The sequence below is a fragment of the Chiloscyllium punctatum genome, chromosome 10 (assembly GCF_047496795.1).
Source record: "Chiloscyllium punctatum isolate Juve2018m chromosome 10, sChiPun1.3, whole genome shotgun sequence".
Classification (NCBI taxonomy): domain Eukaryota; kingdom Metazoa; phylum Chordata; class Chondrichthyes; order Orectolobiformes; family Hemiscylliidae; genus Chiloscyllium; species Chiloscyllium punctatum.
The window spans coordinates 103199349-103224728 of record NC_092748.1 but is presented as its reverse complement, the minus strand read 5'-3'; the positions used below and the strand labels follow the sequence as shown (position 1 = coordinate 103224728).

General features: G+C 41.5%; 1 protein-coding gene across 2 annotated transcripts in view; it reads right to left on the bottom strand.

Moving 5' to 3' along the window:
• LOC140482415 (contactin-associated protein-like 5) overlaps window positions 1–25380 on the bottom strand; it is an 878213-nt gene that overhangs the window by 535844 nt on the left and 316989 nt on the right. For both annotated transcript variants that reach the window (XM_072579896.1, XM_072579897.1), the window contains exons 5-6: window positions 12624–12827; window positions 3426–3610 (exon numbers count right to left, since the gene is read on the bottom strand). In XM_072579896.1, the coding sequence (XP_072435997.1) occupies window positions 3426–3610; window positions 12624–12827 (389 nt within the window). The remainder of the gene's footprint in view (window positions 1–3425; window positions 3611–12623; window positions 12828–25380) is intronic.

The following is a 25380-nucleotide window of genomic DNA, read 5'->3' as shown; positions in this document are numbered from 1 at the left end:
GCACAAGCATTCAGGGGAATCATATATCAACAGTTGTGGAGCTGCTAATACATTCAGGCATCTGGTCCATCATGTTTTGGGGTGGTTCGTCAAAGTTAATCAGAGATGTACAGAGTATGCAATCTTGGGAATCCTTCCATCCTTCTTTGAGGGATCAAGTGGATGCTGTATGGGCAGCCAAGGATCAATGGCTAGTAGCTGTAGGGAGGGTCAACATTTGGAGGGGGGGGGGGGGGGGGTGTAATCAGGTGCATTTGTAGAAATGGGAATCGGGAGTGATGGGTGAAACTCAAGGTGAATGGAGGAAAGTGGAACATCAAATGGCATGGTAGGCTACTGGTTGGGGGGAGCATTGTGCTTAATTTACTGTGACCACCACCATGGCCTCCAGGGCAAGGTGTAATCCTAATATTCAGGCAGCAGGGGAAGGCAAGTATTGTCATGCTTTGGGGACATGATGAAATGGGCTGTCAGGGTAGAGCAAGGTAATAGCAGACATGTAAACTGGGGTGGGGGGGGGGCGCTACCTGGTAACCAGCTGGGCATGGTGCTGATAGCATCCACTGTGAGCTACTTTCCCAGCCAGTCCTGTCCCTGCTCTGGATGTGAAAAGCTACTCGAAAATGGCTGGAACAACACCACTCAGGGTGGGTGAAGTAAGTGCTCATTTGAGGATTGAAAATATAGGATTCACGTTCAGTGGATGCCACAGTATTGTGTCAACAAAATATGAAGCAGCCATGTGCAAAGTGAAAGCACATTGTGTTTGCAATCATGGCATTGCCTATTTGCTATAGGAGCAGAGTGGGGCTCTTAGGAGTTAGATGCTGATGAAAAGTGATTTGTTACACTATCATTGGTGACTGCAAATTGTACTTGGGCATCTCAATAATGTTGAAGTTATCAACAATGACAACACAAAAGACCACCTCTAGCTGAAGGGGCATCACTATTCAACCAACTTCGTGTGTGTGCCACAGAGTTGTAATTCCTCACTTGTCATATGATGGTCTGTGCTGAAGTGCAAAGTTCAATATGGGTCTAGGATTGAAAGGGTGACATAGTGCTGCAGGCACTCCCTTTATCTGCTTCCCACAGGTCTCAGTCTGGTGAAGTGTGCTCAGCCCTCATCTGCAGAGTTCTGCGGTCTGAGAAAGTATTTTGCACTATCTGTGCCTAATTTGAATCTTTTCTACTGAGAGTGACAGGTTGTTGGTTGCTGTGGATGCAGGAGGAGATTAGCAGGCAGCAAGCAGTAGATCCCCATGGAGGACGAAGAGCAACAAGCTCCTATCTACGTTCATATATGAAAAATCAGACTAGCATATACCAAAAGCACAGTCTAATTTAAGTTCCTGTGTTCAGGATAGGAAGGAGAAACATAAGCATCTGGAATCTTTTTTGATATACACTGGATCTCTCCATGTTGGGATACAGGTGATTCTGGTGCAGGTGGCATACAGGCTACAGGAATGAGGTAAATTGAATTGAAGCCAGGATGTGAGATAATGCATCAATAGATCCTATAAGTAGGATTTGTTAGGTTTCCAATTATACTAAACAAATGTGGCAGAATTCTCAAATAGGAAATATTGAGCTGTTTTTGTTGTGCTTCCTGACTGCTAAAGCTTATTTTCAATTGTACAAGTTAACTAATTGTAACTGTGTATGTTGAACTAAAACCAACTAGTTTAGAACTAATTGAAAATAATAAATTCTTTACCCAGTCTTATTTCTCACAATTCCAGCAGCATTATTTTGCTGTAAGTGCTGGTTTGACAGTGGGACCACATGAGATAGACATATGCAGAGACCAGGTCGACGTTATAGCTTCAGGCTGAAGTCATCCATAGGACGAGGGAAATTTAAATTATCTGTTATTCATTGTTGAAATATCAAGTGAATTTTTGATCATCATGGCTGGCCAAATCCGTTGTCTCTCTTTTATTGTCAGCAGGCTTTTAAGTGAGGTTTAAAAATAACTGCTTTAATTTAAACTCTGATATTGCAATTGCTATAGAGCCAATGGGGCATAAGATTCCCTCCAGGTGACACAACATACTTCCATAAATTAAATTCACTGGACTCACAATTAAAGTTATACTGATGAGAAAGAAAAACCACTTGACATCCAACAGATGGTAGAGGACAAGTGGGCTGTATTTGAACAACAAAGAAATTGCAATATTAAGTAGCAAAGCATCGATTGGGACACCACAGGAGTATTAAGTCCAGATCTGGTTACCATATGTTTGGAAGGGATGTCAGGTTCCTTGAGAGGGTAAAGATCAGATTGATCAGTCCCAGTGTTCAGAGATTTTAGCTGCAGGGTTAGGTTGGAGAAATTGGGGCTGTTCTTGTTGGAGCAGAGAAGTTTGATAGGAGACTTGGGGGAATAAGGGAAATTTATTTTCCCATTACCTGATGGTACAACGGCGATGGGACTTAACCTTTTGGGTTAGAGATGAAACGAGGAGTGAGGGACACCTTATTCCATAACACATGGTATTGATTTGGAACTCACTCCCACTGAGTGTGGTGGCAGCAGAAAAATAAATGATTTTAAAAAGGTGTAGGATGGACATTTGAGGGGGTATAGTTACAGCGTACAGGAATAGAGTGGGGGAAATGGGACATTTAAAAAAAATATTCATTAACAGTATGAGGTGTCAATGGCTAAACCAGCAATTATTGTTCATCTCTAATTGTTCAGAAGTCACTTAAGAGTCAACCACACTGCTGTGAGTTTGCAGCCATGTAGTCCAGACCAGATAAGAATAGCAGTTTCATTCCCTAAAGGACATCAATGAGCCAGGTGGACTCTTCCAACAGTGGCTTCAAGGTCATCATAATGCTCTTAATTCTAAATTTTTATTGAATTCAGGTTCCACCATCAGCCACTGCAGGATTTGAACCCAGGTCCTCAGAACATTAACTGAATTTCTAAATTAATACACTAGCCATACTATGACAAAGCAATTGACTCTTCAGGATAGAATGAATAGTCAACACTGACTCGGTAGGCTGATTTCCCTCCCTCTGTGCCATAATGACTCCAATACCAATGTCATTTAATTCCAGCTCAGAAATCAGTCACTCATGCCAGTATGCTACTGAGCATGCTCCACATGAATTTCCTTCCATTCCCCCTTCATTGAACCTTCATCAATATGTCATTGTATTCATCACTTCATCCTGTTCTTATTTTGCTTCCTCTTAAATGAATCAATTCTTCTTTTTTCAGTGACTCCTTGTGAAAAAGAATTTCATATTCTGACCACTCTCTGGGTGTAATATTTCCCCTGAAATCTTTACCCGATTTATTAATGGGAATTTTTGCTATGATCTCATCTGCAAAAGGAATCAAGCATTGAAACAGGTCTTTCCAAAGTTTGACTCTTCTTTTTGTCAGTTACAAGTCTCACCTCGTAATCAATATCCAGATAATCGAAATCTCCTTTGGTTCGAAAGTGCTGTGTGTGCTGATCCACGGTGAAGTTCACTTGCTTGTTGTAACGTTCGATGGTAATGGAGTGCCAGTGCTGATCGTCCAACAGACTCCCCAGAGTCACTGAGGTGTGACTACTGATGGAGTGCAACTTGGTGTCACCTGAAACATGAAAGGTCCTGTTTTGAATTACATGTTCCCAAATCAACAAATCAAAGGAGCACATGAAATTATTGCCTTCAACAGGGAAACCAGCTGAGCTATTTAGTAAAATATATGAACTGTTAAATCAATGCAGAAAACTAGCTTGAAATTTTTCAACTGGTGGCTATCCACTTGAAACATTGAATTTTACAGGAGGACTGAGACCAAATGTACGATCAAAAATCCTCAGAACATAGTAGGAGGCATTTCAGGGTCATTGGGTCTGTATAGCTCTTTAAAAACGCTATTTGATTAGACCCCCAACCTCATCTTTTTTTGAAAGTTCCACTGTTGTTGCCTTTTTAAGTTATTATTTCATTCCCCTTTGCAAATTGCTATTTTTGCTGCTTCCAGTGTCACTGCATTCTTGTGTCATAACTAAATGGAAAAAATATTGTATCTCCACTCCAGGTCATTTGCCAATTATCTTGAATTGATATTCTCTGAATATGGGCCAGCAGTGCAAATAGTGTCTCTCTATATACACTCATAATTTTGAATGTCTCAATTAAATCATGTTAAAACTCTCTGCAAGAAAGAGAATAATCAAAATTTCTCAAGTCTCTTCATTCACCAAAATACTTTATACCTGAAATAATTCTGGCAAATCATTTCCATACCCTTCTGCAAGGATCTAACATCATTCATACGTTTTGGTGTTCAGTATTTCAGTACAATAATCTTGCTAAAACCTAAACCAAAAGCTCATTAAAGTTTTAAATCATTTCCTTCTTGTTCTCCAAGACTCTATATATAATGCAGCAGATTACAATTTTTTAATAGTTTTGCCATTTCTACCTTCAAAGATCTTGGTATACCAGACTGCTGTCCATCAAACCCCTCCCACTTAAAATTTCAGCATGCAGCTTACTTTAGAGGGGCTGTTGTGGTGCAGTGGTAGCATCCCTATTTCTAAGCTAGGTATCTCAGGTTCAAGTCCCACCTGTTCCAGAAGTATGTCAGAACATCTTTAAGCTAGTTGATTTGAAAATATCTATAGTTTTTTTTTATTTCTTCACATTCTTCCTTCCAAAATGCATCACCACATATCTGGCTACTCTTTTGCACATCTGCTTTTATCTGCTTTATCTTTCTCACTGCCTTTTCTCAATGCTGTCATTATCCAAAGTCCATTTTGAAGCCATCATGGGTTGTACAGTAAACACGGGGCAGAATTTATTGCCCCTGCAGGAAATGGGATTGATGGTATTGGGGCCATTTGATCAACTACAAGGGTTTACTGTAATTTGCTGCCTTCCTGACTCCCTCCTGATCAAGCTGTGGACAGGAAGGGGGTGCAGTAACCACGCAAGGCCCACTTCAGACTTCATCCCACTGCCAGCTGCAGATAGGAAACCAATCACTTGAGGAAGCACATCAAACTACTCACCTGATCTAGGAACATGGGATGGAATTGGATTTGCAGTAGTGTCAGACCTTTGCCTTTCCTTTCAAAACCCCAACCTCCCCTCTGCCCCTTTCTCGCTGCCTGCATCCTTGACTACACTCACTTCTCTTCAGTATCCATCCCTGGATGCTGTACCAGCAGTGACCACTTCTCCCAGTGGCATTGCAGCTATTAGGAGGCTGCAAGCATCTAAAGGGGCTGCAGTTGTTAGGAGCCCACCTGGCTGGGATTTAATCTAATGGGAATCCTGATGATGTTGTATAGATCAGGCTGGACCAGACCCCCTCAAAATATTTTAAGAAGGTAGCGTGGACCCTAATTTTGCTTATTTTAAAGACAAATGTAAAGTGCTGTGTTCTAGATGCAATGCGACTTGTCAACTTATTCAGCATTAAGCAAAATTTATTTAAATACTGTAGTTAAAATACAACAAAAGAAAGAAGAACTTAAATTAACTTAACTCTATTGGAAAACTTAACAGAATAATAAATACAGTAACTATTATTAATTAACTGTTCCAGTATAGTAATATCCCATAAACACATTCCTTGGCAAAATTCAGAAAATAGATTTCTCTTGCAAACGGCATGGTGGCTCAGTGGTTAGCACTGCTGCCTCACAGCACCAGCGTCCCAGGTTTGATTCCAACCTTGGGTGACTGTCTGTGTAGAGTTTGCACATTCTCCAGGTGCTCCGGTTTCCTCCCACAGTCCAAAGATGTGCAGGTCAGGTGAATTGGCCATGCTAAATTGCCCATAGGGTTAGCTGCATTAGTCAGAAGGAAATGGGTCTGGGTAGGTTGGTGTGGACTTGTTGGGCTGACGGGCCTGTTTTTATGTTGCAGGGTATCTAATCTAATCTAAAAAAACAGAAGAAAAAGCATCAAGAGAAAATTCACAGAGAGCGTATCTGCCAGGAGTCATTTATTGCAGCTCCAAGCCTATTGAGACTCCAATAGCAACTGCTAAATCTAAAAGTTAAAATACTGAAAAAAATTAGAAATCCTGGTCTGTGAGATCCGGCCACACCCATCCAGGCCTCACAAGTTGTTTATCTTCTCAATCACCTGTCCCCTAAACTCTCTCTAAAGAAGACTAGGACATAGCAGACCTCTTAAACCCCAGCATCGTCACACTGTTTAGCTATGTGTCTACTGCCTTGAAATTGCATTGTATCTTCATAAGAAAAGCCATCCAGTGTTTCTCCAGCCAGTATGCTGCCCACTATCACCAGTTTTAATTTCTGCCATATTTCTTCATTTGGGCACTTCATGTCCTAACAGCTAGCTATGTAAAAATAAAAGATTTTCCAGTCTTTTCCTTCACTGTTTTGATCATGATATCACATTAATTTGTCCCAATCTATCATATTATGACTCACAATTTTAAACTTTAACTTATTATTCTCTGTCCAATGTAGAGTTTACATAATGCATTTTCTAACCATGCTCTCCAAGCTTTGGGTACACATATGAAACAGTTCCTTGCCATCCACAACCTGTTTTTGATGATTGTACAGGTGCATAATCCTTTATCCAAAATGCTTGGGACCAGCTGGTTTTCGGAATTCAGAATATTTTGCATTTCAGAATAAGTGGCAGTTGGATGGTGAAATTTTTAAAAATCTTTCCAAAGAACAGACGTACTGTGAGTAAAACAGGCCCTGAAACAAAATTGAGGCCTTCCAGTTAAGGGCCACATTCCCACACGTCGCATCTGAGTGATACGCATCAGGTGGGTATCGACTTGGGTTAACTGTTTACACGCCAAACAACCTTGTTAATGAGAAAAAAAACTTCACAAAAAAACTTTCGGATTTTGGAGCTTTTCGGATTTCGGGTTTTCAGATAAAAGATTGTCTACCTGTTTTGAGATCCTGGTTTGCCTGAAAATGCAAGTCCAACTGTACAGCCTTTTACTCTGCTTCAGTTTGATTTAGACAGGTTGAGTGTATGGCCAAATGCATGGCAGATGAATTATAATTTGTTTTATTGACTCATGATGTGGGTTTCTCTGGCTGGGCCAGCATTTATTGCTCATCCTTCATTGTCCTTGTGAAAGTGATGGGGTGGCTTAGTGGTTAGCACTGCTGCCTCACAGTGCCAGGGACCCAGGTTTGATTCCAGCCTCGGGTGACTGTCTGTGTGGAGTTTCTACATTCTTCCCATGTCTGTATGGGTTTTCTTCCACAGTCCAAAGATGTGCAGTTTAGGTGACTATGCAGGTTAGGTTAGGTTGCTGTGCTAAATTACCCATAGTGTTCAGGGATGTGTAATTGATTTGCATCAGTCAGGGGTAAATGTAGGTGAATGGTGTTGGATGGGTTACTCTTCACAGGGTCGGTGTGGAGTTGTTGGGCTAAATGGCCTGTTTCCACTCTGTACGGATTCTACGATGATGGTGAGTTGTCTTCTTGAACTGCTGCAGTCAAATATGCTGTAGGTTCACTCCTAATGCCTTGAGGGAGGAAATTCCAAGATTTTGACTGAGTGATAGCGAAGAAACAGTGATATATTTCCAAGTCAGGATAGTGAGTGGTTTGGAGTGGAACTTGCAGGTAGTGGTGCTCCCATGATAAAACTTGGGTCGCGGTTCTGCTAGGGGAGTATGAACAGCGAGGAGTTAAATTAAAAAGCAGAAGCAAAAAGCTAATAATCTCTGTACTACTACCTGTGCCATGAGCTAATTGGCACAGGGTCAGTAAGAATAAGCAGGTAAATGTGTGGCTCAAATATTGGTATGGGAGAAATGGGTTTGAATGAAGAAGGGACCTGTTCCGATGGGACTGTCTTCATCTGAACCATGCTGGGACCAGAGTCTTAGATTAGATTTAGATTACTTAGATTATTTACAGTGTGGAAACAGGCTCTTCAGCCCAACAAGTCCACACCGACCCTCCGAAGACCAACCTACCCAGACCCATTCCCCTACATTTACCCCTTCACCTAACACTACGGGCAATTTAGCATGGCCAATTCACCTAACCTGCACATCTTTGGACTGTGGGAGGAAACTGGAGCACCCAGAGGAAACCCATGCAGACACAGGGAGAATGTGTAAACTCCGCACAGACAGTTGCCCGAGGCAGGAATTGAACCCAGGTCTCTGGCGCTATGAGGTTCTAGTGAATCACATAACGAGGGCTGCAGACAGGGCTTCAAGTTAAATTGGAGGGGGGGGTCTAAGTTATAGGAAAAATTAGAAAACCTGAATAAAGGGAGGAGGTAAGAGTGCAGAATTCAGGAGAGGTTATTAAAATCTCCTGCACAGGCACAAATAGGACAGAGCGTATGGAAAGGGCTAGCAATCAAAGTTCAAGCACACTGGATAAACAAGTGGCAATGAGAAGAAGGACGGTTAATACAGGACTGAAGGTATTATATCTGAATGCACACAGTGTAGGGAGTGAGCTTGTGGCACAGAGTGAAGTTGACAGGTATGATGTGGTGGGCATCATGGAGATGTAGTTGCAAGAAGATCAGGATTGGGAGCTGAATATTCAAGGATATACATCTGATCGAAAAGATAGGCAGGTGGGCAGAGAGTGTGGGGTTGCCTTATTACTAGGAAATGAAATTAAATCAATAGTAAGAAACAAAATAGGATCAGATGGTGTAGAATCTGTGTGGGTAGGTTTGAGGAACAGCAAAGATTAAAAAAAAGTTATAGTTGGAGTTATGTACAGGCCTCCAAATAGGAATCTGGAGGTGGGACACAAGATATACCAGGAGATAGAAAAGATGTGTAGGAAAAGCAAAGTTACAGTGATCATGGGGGATTTCAATATGCAGGTAGACTGGGAAAATCAGGTTGGTAGTGGATTGTAAGAAAAGCAATTTGTGGAATGTCTATGAGATGGCTTTTTTGGAGCAGCTTGTGGTGGAGCCCACGAGGGAACAGGCAATTCTGGATTTAGTGTTGTGCAATGAGGCAGACTTGTTAAAGGAGTTTAAGGTAAAGGAAGCCTTAGGAGCTTGAATTTACACTGCAATTTGAGAGGGAGAAGATAGAATCAGAGGTAACAGAACGACAGGTGAATAAAGGCAACTACAGAGGCATGAGGAAGAGCTGGGTAGAACTGACTGGGAGAGAATGTGAGGCCTGTAGATGCTGGAGATCAGAGTCAAAAAGTATGGTACTGGAAAAGCACAGTCAGTCAGGCAGCATCCGGGGAGCAGGAGAGTTGATGTATTGAGCATAAGCTCTTCTTCGGGAATGATGAAGACCGATTCCTGATGAAGAGCTTATGCACAAAACGTCGTTTCTCCTGCTCCTTGGATTCTGCCTGGCCAGCTGTGCTTTTTCAGCACCACATTGGTTTACTGGGAGAGGAGCCTAGCAGGAAGGACAGTGGAACAGCAATAGCAGGAGTTTCTGGGAGTAATTCAGGAGTCACGACAGAGATTCATCCCAAGGAAAAAGAAGCATGATACAGGGAGGATGAGGTAATCGTGGCTGACCAGGGAAGCCAGGGATACCATAAAGGTAACAGAGAAACCATATAATATGGTGAAGGGCAGTGAGAAACCAAAGGATTGGGAAGCTTACAAAGACCAACAGAGGGCAATAAAAAAAGAAATAAGGAGGGAGGAGATTAAATATGAGCGTAAGCTAGCCAGTAATACAATGAAAGACTGTAAGAGTCTGTTTCGATATTTAAAAGGCAAAAGAGAGGCAAAAGTGGACATTGGGTGACTAGAAAGTGATGCAGGATAAAAAGCTATGGGGAACAAAGAAACGGCTGAGGAAATGACTAATTACTTTGTGTCATCTTCACGATGGAAGAGATGAATAATATACCTAAAATTCAAGAAAGTGAGGGGGCAGAGCTGAGTATGGTGGTCTTTAGCAAGGAGAATCTGCTAGAAAGATTGAATGGACTGAAGCTGGGTAAGTCATCTAGACCAGACTGACTACACTTGAGTGTTCTAAGGGAGACAGCTGAAGAGATATTGGAGGCTTTAGAGGTGACGTTTTAGGAATCGCTAGATTCAGGGAGGGTCCCCAGAGGACTGGAAAATCACTAAGGTGACACCCCTGTTTAAAAAGAGAGTAAGGCACAAGACTGAAAATTTCAGATCAATTATTCTAATCTCGGTTTTGGGTAAGATCCTGGAAGCCATTGTGAAGGATGAGATTTCTGAATACTTGGAAGTATTTGGTAAAATGGGACAAAGTCAGCACATGGGTTCATAAAAGGGAGGTCATGACTGACAAATCTGTTGGAATTTCTTGAGGAAGTAATGAACATGTTGGACCAAGGAGAGCCTATGGATATTATCTACCTGAGCTTCAAGAAGGCCTTTGACAAGGTGCTGTACAGGAGGCTACTGAGTAACTTAAGGGCCCATGGTGTCAGAGACAAGGTGCTAGCATGGACGAAAGCTTGGCTGTCTGGCAGAAAGCAGAGAGTGGGGAAAAAAGGGTCCTTCTCAGGATGGGCAGCCAGTGACAAGTGGTGTTCCACAAGGCTGTGTTGGGATCACAACTTTTTACTTTAGACATTAACAATCTAGATGAAGGAACTGAGTGTATCCTGGTTAAGTTTGCAGATGATACAATAATAGGTAGAGGGACAGGTAGCATTGAGAAGGCAGGGAGTCTGCAGAATGATTCGTTCAGGTTAGGAAAGTGGGCAAAGAATTGTGAATAATGTGGGAAAGTGTGAGCTCATGCACTTTGAGTGGAAGAATAGAGGCATGGACTATTTTCTAAATGGGGAGAAAATTCAGAAGTCTGAAGTACAAAGAGACTTGGGAGTTCTAGTCCAGGATTCTCTCAAGGTAAACATGCAGGTTGAGTCAGTAGTTAGGAAGGCAAATGCAATGACGGCATTTATTTTGAGAGGACTTGAATATAAAAGCAGGCTTGTATTTCTAAGGCTCTATAAGGCTCTGGTCAAATCACATTTGGAATATTGTGCACAGTTTTGGGTCCCATAACTCAGGAAGGTTGTACTGACCCTGGAGCATGTTCAGAGGAGGTTCATGAGAAACGTCCCAGAAATGAAAAGCTTAACATATGAGAAACGTTTGAGAATTCTGGTTTATACTTGATGGAGTTCAGAAGGATGAGGGGGGATCTAATTGAAACTTACAGAATACTGAATGGCCTGGACAGACGGGATGTTGGGAAGATGTTTCCAATGGTAGGAGAGACTAGGACCCGAGGGCCTTGCCTTAGAATAAAGAGAAGACTTTTTAGATTGGAGATAAGGAGAAACTTCTTCAGCCAGAGACTGGTGAATCCATGGAATTCATTGCCACAGAAGACTGTGGAGGCCAGATCATTGAGTGTATTTAAGATAGATAAATAGGTTCTTGAGTACCAAGGGGATCAAGGGGAAAAAGTGGGAGAATGGGGTTGAAAACCTTATCTGCCATGATTGAATGGCAGAGCAGATAGGCTGAATGGCATAATTTCTGCTCCTTTGTCTAATGGTCTTATGGTCTTACGTTTCTGCTGCCCTTGTCCTTCAAGATGGAAGTGGTTAAGGGTTTGGAAGGTGGATAAATATGAGGTTATCCATTTTGGTATCAAAATCAAGAAGATGACTATTATCTGAATAGCAATAGATTGGGACAAGTGAAGGTTCAAAGAGACCTGGATATCCATGTACTGAAGTAAAGCATGCAGGAGTAACAGACAGTGAATAAGGAAAATGCCATTTATTCTTCATCATGAGAGGATACAAGTAGAAGAGCAGGATGTCTTGCTACAATTGTACAAGGCCTTGGTGAGACCGCACTCAGAGTATTGTGTACACAATTCAGTCTCTTTATCTGAGGAAGGAAGGTGATGTGGAGGGAGTACAACAAAAGTTTACCAGACTGATTCTTGGGATGGTGAAATCGATGTATGAACAGAAACTGGACTATACTTATAGAGTTTAGAATAATGAGGGTGGAATCTCAGAGAATAAAATATTAACACAAATATAAGGGTAAATGCAGGTTGGATATTTCCAAGGTTCAGTACCAATCACAGTCTAAGAGTACAGGGTAGGCCAATTGAACTGAGATGAGGAGAAATTTGTTCAACCAGAGAATGGTGAGCTCATGGAATTGTCTGTTACAGAAAGTGTTTGAGGCCAAAATAATGAATGTTTTCGAGAAGGTGATAGATATAATTCCTGGGACTAAAGGGATGAAAGGGTAGGTCAAAAATGAGAACAGGGTACTAGGTAGGGGTAACCAACCTCGATCATGACCGAACAGGCTCAAAGGCATGATCGGCCTACTCTTGTTCCTATTTTTAATTATTCTTAGTTATGGTTTGTCACTTTGCAGATGCATCCTGTACATTTCCATAAAATTGGGTTTGAATCTTATCCATCAGGCTTACTTTCCACCAACATAAGTGAATTTAACCAATGACAAAAATGAGCTCCTGGACAGACAATGAGTAGTGTTAACCCAACTGCACCCTTACCATCATTACCTTCAGTGCTTTCTCAAGGACTGGTTCTCTATATTTCCACTTCTCCAATTATATATTGCATTTATGGGTGTATTATTGGACCATAGTTCATTACTGTTGCTAGTTTAAGTATTTAAATGCTTACCTAAATTGATCTGCAATGAAAGTTTGCCTTTCTTTAGCTCCAGTGTAATACGATCTCCGCGTTGTCCTTCTCCATGCAACATAACTCCATCACTTTGCATTGTCTTGAATTTCAAGGAAATTATGTCCTTGACCGTGCTCATGCTCTTCTGATGGAACCTGTAGAGTAGTGAACTTCTGCCATCAAAGTCAGCGACATCAGATTCTACAGGGGAAGAAAAAATATTAACGTCACATTTCAAAAAATTCTTCACTGTCTCATAACAAAATTGAGATTAAATTTCCATATGTAATCAGTCACCATAACTTGAGCTGCAAAATCCAGATAAGCCCTGGAGAAACAGCATGAAATACAACCATTTGCATCTCCAGTATACGTTATAGAAAATTACTTGGAGAAGACTTGAAATAAATCATCTCCTAGCATCAGAAATTATTAATTTATTTCCATTGACAGCATCCTGATACATCACAATGAGATTCATACACCTTCAGTAACCTCACTCCTCCCCCAGTACAGATTTGAATATATTGTCAGATAATAGCCATCTTCAACAAGAGAGAATCTAAACACCTCCCATTGGCATTCAATGGCATTACCATCACTAGTTTGCCCCACTGTTAACATCCCATTAACTGTAAACTGAATTGACCGGCCATATAAATGTAGTGACTGCCTCAGCAGATCACAGCTGGGAATTTTGGGTGAGTAACTCACCTGATTCCCTGATGCCTCTCCACCAGATACAAGATAAAAGTGTGTTGAAATATTGTCCTCCTGCCTGAATGTGCTGCTCCGGCAACATTTAAGTTTGATATTTTCGAGGGCAAAGCAGCCTGCTTGATTGGCACAGCAGCAGCCATGGGTACTATAAACAAAACGCTTGCCAGCCACCCTAAATGCACAATGTTGCACTGAGAAGGACAGGGGTAGAAGATGCATGGGTTTACCACCACTTACAACGTCCCTGCAAGCCATAAACTCTCCTGATTTAGAACTATATCATCATTTCCTTACAGTCACTGGGCTAAGATCTGGCTCAGTGAGCAGCGCAGGTGGACACGCCAGGAAAACCATGATTAGATTAGATTAGATTACTTACAGTGTGGAAACAGGCCCTTCGGCCCAACAAGTCCACACCGCCCCGCCGAAGCGCAACCCACCCATGCCCCTACATCTACCCCTTGCCTAACACTACGGACAATTTAGCATGGCCAATTCACCTGCCCTGCACATCTTTGGAATGTGGGAGGAAACCAGAGCACCCGGAGGAAACCCGGGTTTCCCACAATGAGTTGTTCCAAAAATGAGAAGTCAACCTGGTGAAGCTGCAACACAGGATTGCTTGCATTAAACATAGTGTAAGCAGCTTACAATACATAGTACTAAGTAATTGCTCAATTAGTGGATCAGACTTCAGCTCAGGAGTCCTGCCACATCCTGCCTTGAATGATGGTGGAAAATTAAACAACTCACAACAGGAGAAAACTCCACAAATGTTGCAATTCTCAATGAGGGGCTTGCATGACATTACTGTGCAAAGGTAAGGCTGAAATATTCATATCTATCTTCAGCCAGAAATCCAAAATGAAACATCCATCTTGGCATCTTCCTGAGGTACTGTGTATCACAGATTGGCTTCAGCTAATTCAATTCACTTCACGTAATGTCAAGAAATGACTGATGACACTGGGTATGGTAAAACAACGAGCCCTGACAACATTCTGGTCATAGTACTGAAGATTTCAACTCCACAACTAGTTGCACTCCTAACCAAGCCATTTATGCACAGTCACATAATTTACTAATCAATGTTGATATTTACCCAGGTACGTCCTGTCCACAAAAAGTAGGACAAATCCAACCCAGCCACTTCAGTGCACCTTCAATCATCAGCACACTGAAGAAAGTGATCACTACCAATCAGCATTTGTTCAACAATAAATTATCATTGATATTCAAATTGAGTTCCATGAGAGTCATTCTGGCTCTGACCTCGTTATGTCCCAAACCTAAAATTGGACAAAAAACCCAAGAAGTGAAGTGAGGGTGACTGCCCTTGACATCAAGGCTACATTTAATTGAGTGTTGCATTGAAGATTTCTAGCAAAACTATAGTTGATGGGAATCAGGAATAAAAATGCAACAAGGTGAAACAAAGTTAGATGGCTGCCATTGTTTGAGGACAATCATCTCAAACACAAGACGGCACTGCAGGAGTTTCTCAGGGTAACATCTGAGGCCCAAACATCTTCAGTTATATCGTCAATGACCTTCCCTTCATCATAAGGTCAGAAATGAGGATGTTTGCTGATAATTGCACAATGATAAGCACCATTTGTGAATCATTAGAACTTGAAGCAGTCCACCTGAAGACCTGAAGAACATCAAGATTTGTGCTGACAAATAGCAAATAACATGGACACCACAATTTAACAACGCCGTTTTTATTTTACTGGAGAAGTAATATTATCACTTGATCCAGCTACTATTGATGTAGAAAAAGCAACAACCTAATTTCCATGTACAGTTATACCAATGTAAGATCCTTTAGCAAGTACGGCTCAGCCTGACCTTGCAGAAGCCAACAAGGAAAGCTCTCCAACTTTATCTCAAGTGCTTCAATATCTATTCAGAGACTTGTCTTATCCACTAAATGCCACAGATGAATCAAGTCAAAGACTTTGAATGATATGTGAAATATTTGGGAAAACACGTATAGCAAACATTGCAAGAAGCAGCAATCTAAATAACTTATTTGAGAACGTACACTCCAATTAATTGGAGTTTATGATGATGAGAAAAGCTTAGGAAAATGTACAGAGTAAGGGCTTTAGAACCCTGGACCAAACTTGCAATGATGCTACATAGTTGCTCTCCATTACTTCCTGATTGCCCTTGAGAAGGTGAGTATGAACTATCTTGTTGAACCGCTGCAGTCCATGTACTGTAGGGAAAAGCAAAATGCCATTTGGTATAGAATTCCAAGCTATTTACCTAGCAATGCTGAAGGAATGGTGATATATTTCCTGAAGAAGGGTTACACCCGAAATGTTGACTTCTCCACCACCTGATACTGCCTGGCTTGCTGTGTTCTCCCAACCTCCTGCGATTTATTTCCAAATCAGGATGGTGAGTTCTTGGAGGTAAACTTGCAGGTAATGGTATTCCCATGGATATGCTGCCCTTATCCCTCTACATGAAAATGGTCATGAGCTTGGAAGGTGCTGTCTAAGGATCTTTGTCACATTTCTGCAGTGTATCTTGTAGATTGCACATACTGCTGCTTTAGATCAGGTTTTCATGGACTGATAGACAGAAAGGCATCAACTTATGTAAGAAAAGGAAGGAATTATTAAGATATATTTTGTGTTATGTGATGCCATCTGTGAAATTGTTTTCCATAATCTCGAATTATTATCAATGAATTCTCATTGTGGAAAGCAATATATATTCATTTGATTTGAGTCTTCAAAATATTATTTTTCTTCAGTGTGAGTTTGCATGCATCCTTAATAACTGTCAGCATTAATGGAACAAAAATACTGAAGAAATACAAGTGAATCAGCCTTGCATGCTTCTGATTGTAAGGAAAATATATTGTTATTTTCAAAATAGTTTATTTCACTCACTCTTATTATGCAAAAAACTGACTGCATAAGTTTTATTTGCTGCAGTTTTGTTTCTTTGAAGCTATTCAGCTTGAATTCTCTCTTAGAAAGTTGACTTGTATGTAAAAAGTAAAGTTGCCACAGTCTTACCAGACCAAAGGGCTGGGCTGACAAATTGGTGTTGGTTTAACCTGAGGGTCACCACACCTCAGGTGAGGGGAGAGGTTGAGGACGACAGCACTACATGGTAAGCTTAGCTGGTGTGGGAATTGAACTACACTGTTGGCATCCCTCTGCATTACAAACCAACCCTTACTTGTGTGAATCTTAAACTCTTAATTACCTCAGTAGCTTTTAAGTGGTACAAGAAAATATTTTTTAAGAAGATCCCAGTGACGAATAACACATGGAATTATATTCCATCAGCTTCCAATATAAATTCATAAAGGTATGGTTCATAGGCTTTGCAGATAACACCAAAATTAGAGGTGTAGTGGACAGCCGAAGAACGTTACCTCAGAGATTTTTCGTCAGTATTTACAATGGAAAAGAGCAATGTTAGTGAGAATATGGAGATACAGGCTACAAGATTAGATGAGATTGAGGTTGTCAAAGAGGAGGTTTTGATCAGAGTGGTGCTCGAAAAGCACAGCAGGTCAGGCAGCATCTGAGGAGCAGGAAAATCGACACTTCGGGCAAAAGCCCTTCCTGCTCCTCGGATGCTGCCTGACCTGCTATGCTTTTCCAGCACCACTCTGATCTAAACTCTGGTTTCCAGCATCTGCTATCCTCACTTTTGCCAAAGAGGAGGTTTTAGCAATTTTGGAAGATCAGAAAATAGATAAGACCCATGGGCCAGATGGGATTTATCATCAGATTCTCTGGGAAGCCAGGGAGGAAATTTCAGAGCCTTTGGCTTTGATCTTTATGTCGTCATTGTCAACAGTAGTAGTGCCAGAAGAGTGGAGGATAGCAAATGTTGTTACCTTGTTTAAGAAGGGCAGTCAGGACAACCCTTGTAATTATAGGCTGGCGGGTCTTACTTTGGTGTGGATAAGGTGTTGGAAAATGTTACAAGAGATAGGATTTATAATCATCTGGAAAGGAATAATTTCATTATGGATAGTCAACACAGTTTTGAGAAGGGTAGGTCGTGCCTCACTAACCTTATTGAGTTCTTCGAGAAGGTGGCAAAACAGGTAGATGAAGGTAAAGCAGTTGATGTGGTGTATTTGTATTTCAGTAAGGCATTTGATAAAGTTCCACACAGTAGGCTATTGGATAAAATGTGAAGTTTCAGGATTGAATGTGGTTTAGTGGTTTGGATCAGAAATTAGCGAGCTGAAAGAAGACAGAGGGTGGTGGTTGATGGGAAATGTTCGTCCTGGAGCTCAGTTACCAGTGGTGTGCCACAGGGACCTGTCTTGGAGCCACTGTCATTTGTCATTTTTATAAATGATCTGGATGTGGGTGTAGAAGGATGGGTTAGTAAATTAGCAGATGACACTAAGGTAGGCAGAGTTGTGGATATGCCAAAGAATATTGTGAGTTGCAAAGGATAAGATGCAGAGCTGGGCTGCGAAATGGCAAATGGTGTTCAATGCAAAGTGAGGTATTTCACTTCGGAAGAAGTAACAGGAACGCAGAGTACTGGGCTAATGGTAAAATTCTTGGCAGCGTAGATGAACAGAGAGATCTCGGTGTCCAGGTGCATAAATCACTAAACGTTGCCACCCAGGGTGATAGGGTTGTTAAGAAGGCTTATGGTGTGTTGACGTTTATTGGTAGGGGGATTGAGTTTTGGAGCCACGAGGTCATGCTTCAGCTGTACAAGACACTGAAATAGTGCTTACAGTTCTGGTCACCGCATTATAGAAAGGATGTGGAAGCTTTGGAAAGGGTAAGGAGGAGATTTGCTGGGATGGTGCCTGGTATGAAAGGAAGGTCTTACAAGGAAAGTCTGAGGGAACTGAGACTGCCTTTGTTGGACGGAAAAAGATTGAGAGGTGACTTAATCAACACAGACAAGATAATCAGATAGGGTGGACAGTGAAGGCTAACATTAGAGACCTAGATTTAAATTGAGGGGTGATAGTTTTCAGAAAGATATTAGGGGTAGTTTATTTACTCAGAGAGTATTAGGGGCCTGGAATGGCCTGTCTGCAACAGTAGTAGACTCACTGACATTAAGGGCATTTAAATGGGCATTGGACATACATATGCATAATAATGGAATGTTGTAGGTTAGATGGGTATCAAATTATTTTCACAGGTCGGCGAAACAACGAGGGCCGAAGGGCCTGTACTTCGCTGTAACATTCTCTGTTCTATGTATACAGCGATCTTGCTCAGACGGGCCAAAGGGCCAAGTTGTGTCAGTTGGATTTTAATTTAGACAACTGTGAGATGCTGCATTTTGGAAAGGCAAATCAGGGCATTAATGCACTTAATGGTTAGGTTCTGCAGAGCGTTGCTGAACATAGAGACCTTGGAGTGCAGGTTCGCAGTACCTTGAAAGTGGAGTCGAAGGTAGATTTTCTTCTTTTTATTGATCAGAGCATTGAGTATCGGAGTTGGAATATAATGTTGTGGCTGTACAGGACATTAGTTAGACCACTTTTTGAATACTGTGCGCAATTCTGGTCTCCCTGCTATAGAAAGGATGTTGGTGAAACTTGAAAGGGTTCAGAAAAGATCTGTGAGGATTTTGCCATGGTTGAAGTGTTTGAGCTACAGAGAGAAGCTGAATAGGCTGGGGCTGTTTTACCTGGAGCATCACGGACTGAGAGGTGACCTTATGAAGGTTTATAAAAACATGAGGGTCATGGATTGGGTAAATAGATGGTCTTTTCCCTGGGGTGGGGAAGTCTGAAACTAGAGGACATAGGTTTAAGGTGAGAAGGGAATGATTTAAAATGGACCTAAGGGGCAGAGGTGAGTGTATGGAATAAGTTGCCGGAGGAAGTAGTGGAGGCTGGTACACTTGCAACATTGAAAAGGCACCTGTATGGGTATATGAATACAAAGGGTTTAGAGAGAAATGGGCCAAGTGCTGGCAAACGGGACTAGATTAATTTAGGATCTCTGGTCGACATGAATAAGTTGGTCCGAAGGATCTGTTTCCATGCTCTACATCTCTATGAGTCTATTACTCTGAAATCTTGAATCCATTGATTTTAAGTTATTGTAGTTAGTTATGAGCAGGTAACCTAACAGACCATCAGAACAGAGAAGCAATAGACTTGTTAACTGGTCTTGACAGAGGCACTACACCTCTGATGAAAGGAAATGTTTTGTACTTCTTTCCTATTCTCAACTACAATCAGTTTCCAGTCTGCAACTTTCTCTGTGATGAGCTAAGTGTCAAGTTTCAGGTATATGATCAGAGAGTAGGCCAGGCAACGTCAGTCGGAAAGATGGCCAATTTTCCTTGGGTTCTGTAGGCAGGTAAAAACATCACTGGTAGAGCGCAAAGGGTAAACTGATAAAAGTGCAAGACAATACAAAATGACTCCATAAAATACTTTGGAAAAACACATAAATATCCATGAGAGCTATTAGTTCAGATTACACTATTTAATCAATGAGACCTTTACACTGGCCAAATAGTGGTAAAGTCTCTGTTTAATAAATCCTTTATTTTTTGCATTTGATTTTTTTTGTTTTAGAATAATATATATTCACACTGTAAAGCTGTTCAACAAATTAAATGTAACAGTAAGTGAAACTTTCTATAAAATTTCTGACTTGTTCATGACCCAAACTTTTGAGTAAGCTAATTCCATAAGACATTTTCCATTCAAATACTACATTGTTGCTTTCTGTCTCCATAACTTCACTTCTCCCTATTCCCTATTCAAGTGCAATCCTTCCAGGAGAAGCCACAATTTACTTGGACATCTTTCACTTTAGTATAATGTATTTGCTGCCCTCAATGCAGTTTCCTCTATATCTAAGTGCAGATGAGGTGACGGCTTTGCAGGACTTCACCATTCATTTCAGCAGATTGACTCCTGAGCTACCAGCCACTTGTCATTTTAATTCTCAGTTCTACTCTCGTTTTGACCTCTCTACCTCTGGCCTCTTGAACTGTTCACTCAAGCTCAACATCGAACTGAGGAACAGCTTTGCATGTTTTGATTAGGCACATAGCAACCTTCCATATTCTATACTGGCTTCAATCCCATCAGGTAATAATTTCCACTCTTATTTTTATTTATTGTTTTTGTGTGGCAGTCATCTGTTCTTTTCAAATTCATACTATTTCTTTTGATTTCATTTTATTTGCCAAGTCCTCTTGTGCCTAGGTTCATCATCTCAGTTCTCATTTAATCAGTTCTATCTTCCAAGCAATTACTTTTGCCCACTCCCGCTCTCACTGTCTCTGTGTTTACTTAAAATCGGAGTGGACTTAGCCTGTGCCTTTGCCTGTTGTGATGAGATGATATCAGCCTTTGATATTAACTTTGCTTCTCGTTCCACATTTTACTTAGTGTGTCATCAAGACAATCGGAATCAGAGGGAAATCTTACTGCTGCTTGGAGTCAAAGGAAGATGATAAGGTAGTTTGAGGTCAGTCATCTCAGTTTCAGGATATCCCTCCTGGCATTTTTCAAGGTAGTGCCCTTGGACCAAATATGCTCAGTTGCTTCATCTGTAACTTTCCCTCCATTATAAAGTCAGAAATGGGGATGGCCACTGATGACTGCAGAGTGTTCACCACCTTTTATGACTCAGATAATGAAGCTGTCCAGATCCAAATGTAGCAAGGCCTGGATAATATCCAGGTTTGGATTGAAAAGTGGTATGAAACATTTGTGCCACACAAGTGCCAGGTGATTAACTACTCCAATAAAAGAAAATTTCACCTTTTTTACAATGAATAACATTATTCACTGATATCATTGAATTCTCCACTATTAACATTCTGAGGGTTAACATTGACTAGAAATTCAACTGGACTAGCTATACAAGTACTGTGATCACAAGGGCAGATCATGGGTTAGCAATCCCACAGTGGGTAACTCATCTCCGTTAGCCATCTACAAGGTGCAAGTCAGGAGTGTGATGAAATTTTCTTCTATTGGAGTAGTTCATTGCCTGGCACTTGTGTGGCACAAATGTTGCTTACCACTTGTCAATCCAAACCTGGATATTATCCAGGTGCTGCTGCATTTTGATATGGACAGCTTCATTATCTGAGCCATGGAAGGTGGTGAACACTCTGCAGTCATCAGTAGCCATCCCCATTTCTGACCTTACGATGGGGGGAAGTTCACAGGTGAAGCAACAGAGCATATTTGGTCTGAGGGCACTGCCTGTCTAGATGGGTGTAGTTCTAACAATCATCAAAAAGCTTAACACCATCCAGGACAAAGCTGCCCACTTGACTGGCACCACACCCCCAAACATTCACTCCCTCTACCACAGAGGCTTAGTAGCAGCAGTGTGTACTATCTATAAGTTTCATCAAGGCTCCTTCGACAAACCCATGACCTCTACCAACTAGAAAAACCAAGGACAGTAGGTACATGGGAACACCACCACCTGCAGGTTTTACTCCAAGTCGCTCCCCATCCTGACTTGGAAATATTTTGCTGTTCCTTAAGTGTCAAAATCCAGTCGATGCAGACCTCCATCAAATAGATTGCAACAGTTCAAGAAGGCATTCTGGATTAGTGGTGCTGGAAGAGCACAGCAGTTCAGGTAGGATCCAAGTAGCTTCGAAATCGACGTTTCAGGCAAAAGCCCTTCATCAGGAATAAAGGCAGTGAGCCTGGAGCGTGGAGAGATAAGCTAGAGGAGGGTGGAGGTGGGGAGAAAGTAGCATAGAGTACAATGGGTGAGTGGGGGAGGGGATGAAGGTGATAGGTCAAGGAGGAGAGGGTGGAGTGGATAGGTGGAAAAGAAGATAGGCAGGTAGGACAAGTCCGGACAAGTCATGGGGACAGTTACTGAGCTGGAAGTTTATAACTAGGGTGAGGTGGGGTAAGGGGAAATGAGGAAACTGTTGAAGTCCACATTAATGCCTTGGGGTTGAAGTGTTCCGAGGCGGAAGATGAGGCATTCTTCTTCCAGGCATCTGGTGGTGAGGGAGCAGCAGTGAAGGAGGCCCAGGACCTTCATGTCCTCGGCAGAGTGGGAGGGGGAGTTGAAATGTTGGGCCACGGGGCAGTGTGGTTGATTGGTGCGGGTGTCTCGGAGATGTTCCCTAAAGCGCTCTGCTAGGAGGCGCCCAGTCTCCCCAATGTAGAGGAGACCGCGTCGGGAGCAACGGATACAATAAATGATATTAGTGGATGTGCAAGTAAAACTTTGATGGATGTGGAAGGCTCCTTTAGGGCCTTGGATAGAGGTGAGGGAGGAGGTGTGGGCGCAGGTTTTACAGTTCCTGCGGTGGCAGGGGAAAGTGCCAGGATTGGACGGTGGGTTGTTTGGGGGCGTGGACTTGACCAGGTAGTCACGGAGGGAACGGTCTTTGCAGAAGGTGGAAAAGGGTGAGGGGGATATATACCTCTGGTGGTGGGGTCTGTTTGGAGGTGGCGGAAATGTCGGTGGATGAGCTCACCCTCATTCCTAAAGGCAATTGAAGATGGGGAATAAATGCTAGCCCAGACAATGACAAATGCACCTGATGAATGAACAAAAAAAAGAAATTTAATCCGATCTGAGTGTTATGATCAAATCTGTAATCATGTAAGTGAATATGAACAAGCTTTATTTAACTTTCATCTTGTTTTGCCTTTATCAGGATCACACTGATAGTATATTCTGTAAATATCAAAGTGCCCACCCAGAAGAAGACCTGCCCCTTATTTTTGAAGCCAAAAGTAGATGGACAAAAATAAACATTTAAGAAGTCATTGTTCCTTCAGTGTCACTCGGTTGAAACTCTGGAACATCCTCACTAATAGCACTGTCGGCCTACTTACAGCACCTGGGCTTCAGCAGTTCAAGAAAGTAACTCACCATCAACGTTTCAAGGGCAACCTGAGACAGGGGCAATAAATGCTGGCCCAGCCATCCAACACCTGCAGCCCATGAATGATCTTTCTTTTTAAAAGTCAGACCATGAAATGCTGTCAGATTTGCACCTCACAAGGACATTAATGAGCCAGATGGATTTTGACAACAATCAATAATAGTTTCATGGTCACCAAGACAAGCTTTCAGTTCCAGGCTTATGAATTGAATTTTAAATTGCACCAGCTGCTGTGACAGGATTTGAACCCCTGTATGCAGAGCTTTAGCCCAAACCTCTGGATTACTGGTTCAGAACACCACCTTCCACCCTTGCATTACAGCATTGACTCCAGTTGAGAAGTGCCTCAATGGTGCTGAAACAACTTGGGATGTTCTGCCGTCTGACTAGGTAGTGTGTAAACATGATTTTCAATAAAGGTACCTAATTATTTTGATACCTTATAAGGTCATGATGGTTGAGCTACTAATCTTAATCACTGTCCTTCACCTTTGAAGGCCAGATTTTAATCCGTTCGGGGATAGGAGATGAATGTCTCCTCTCACTGACAGCTGTTCAGATTCCAAAAAAATAACTGGAAGCATCTGTGAGTCAATGCCAAGTCTGCAATGACCTTCTGTCCATATAATCTGTCTGTCTCAGGTCTTCAGAGAGCGAATGGTTTGATATGTGATGATGTCGACTGAGAAAGCACAAAAGACAAAATCTGATTAGCTGCATTCCTGGCTGGAGAAGGTGCATAGCATAGTGACATTAAAAGAGATAGGAGAAAAAATATTCAATATTTGACAAAGTAATTAATCACTCTCAGCACTAATAAGAAGAACGGATAATTAATGAGGAGATAAATTCATGGAATCAGGACTCAATGAAGATGTAAAGAAAGCTCACCAACAAATGATGTGACTCAACTGACTGATTTTTTTTCCCTTCTAAAGAAATCAATAGAGACTGTCTATCTACTCTATTTATTTTATCATAGCAATTTGTATGCTGACTGTGGATAGATCCACTTTGAACATACCTCAGTATGTGAAGATAATTATATTTTTTTCTCTTGAAGTATCTGTATGCTGACTCTAAGGTTGCATACCAAAGATTTTGATACAAACAGCAGTCTTTCACAGGAAAATGCATATTATAAAAATATTCTGAAAATCAGGGAATTGTTGAAATGATAATAAATATAAATATTTAATCGAATCAGTACTTGAAAAAAAATCACTGTAAAAGCATGTTTTGCGCCATTTTTAATGGACATGCCTCTCAATATTACCCAGTCATGTCCATTAAAAATGGCGCAAAGCATGCTTTTACAGTGATTCTTTTTCAAGTACTGATTCGATTAAATATTTATATTTATTGAGAGTCCTGTTATATCTCATTTGGGAGGACATTAAGTGCCAATCGGGCTCTTAATTGGGCAATAAAGATCCCAAACTGTACTTGGGCTTATTGAGGGGCATTGGTAATGTCCCTACCTCTGAGATTGGCCACCTGGATTCAAGTGCTATCTGCTCCAGAGATGTGTCATAACAGTTCAAATTCAAAACAAAATCTATAGTACTTAGAGTGTGCCTCTTGGGTTCAGTGGTAGTGTCCTTACCTCTGAACCAGAATAACCAGGTTCAAGCCCTACCTGTTCCAAAGGTTTGTAATAACAGCTCTGAACAGGTTCAAGAAAATATCTGCAAAGCTGAGAATTTTGTTAGGCATGCATACTAAGGACTACAGGACAAAGGTAGATGGATTTAAGATACAGGTCAGCAATGATTCATTTGAATGGCATAACCCTGTTCCATCCTTTGACTAACTGTACTACTTCCTCCCTTGGTGGACACTGATTTAATATTGTTTCCCTCAGTGCTAGCTGATAGGCAGAATTCATTACGAGCTTGGAACATTTTTTTTCCCCTGAAGGTCTAGGGCAGGGTTTTGACAGAAGTACTTTCACTTTTTATTTTGAACACTCTGCAGTAACCATAGAAGATCACAGAATGAAAGCAGGACATTCAGCCCATCAAGGTGGATGCTAGGAAATTGTTTCCGTTAGACGAGGAGACTAGGACCCGTGGACACAGCCTTAGAATTAGAGGGGGTCATTTCAGAACAGAAATGCGGAGACATTTCTTCAGCCAGAGAGTGGTGGGCCTGTGGAATTCAT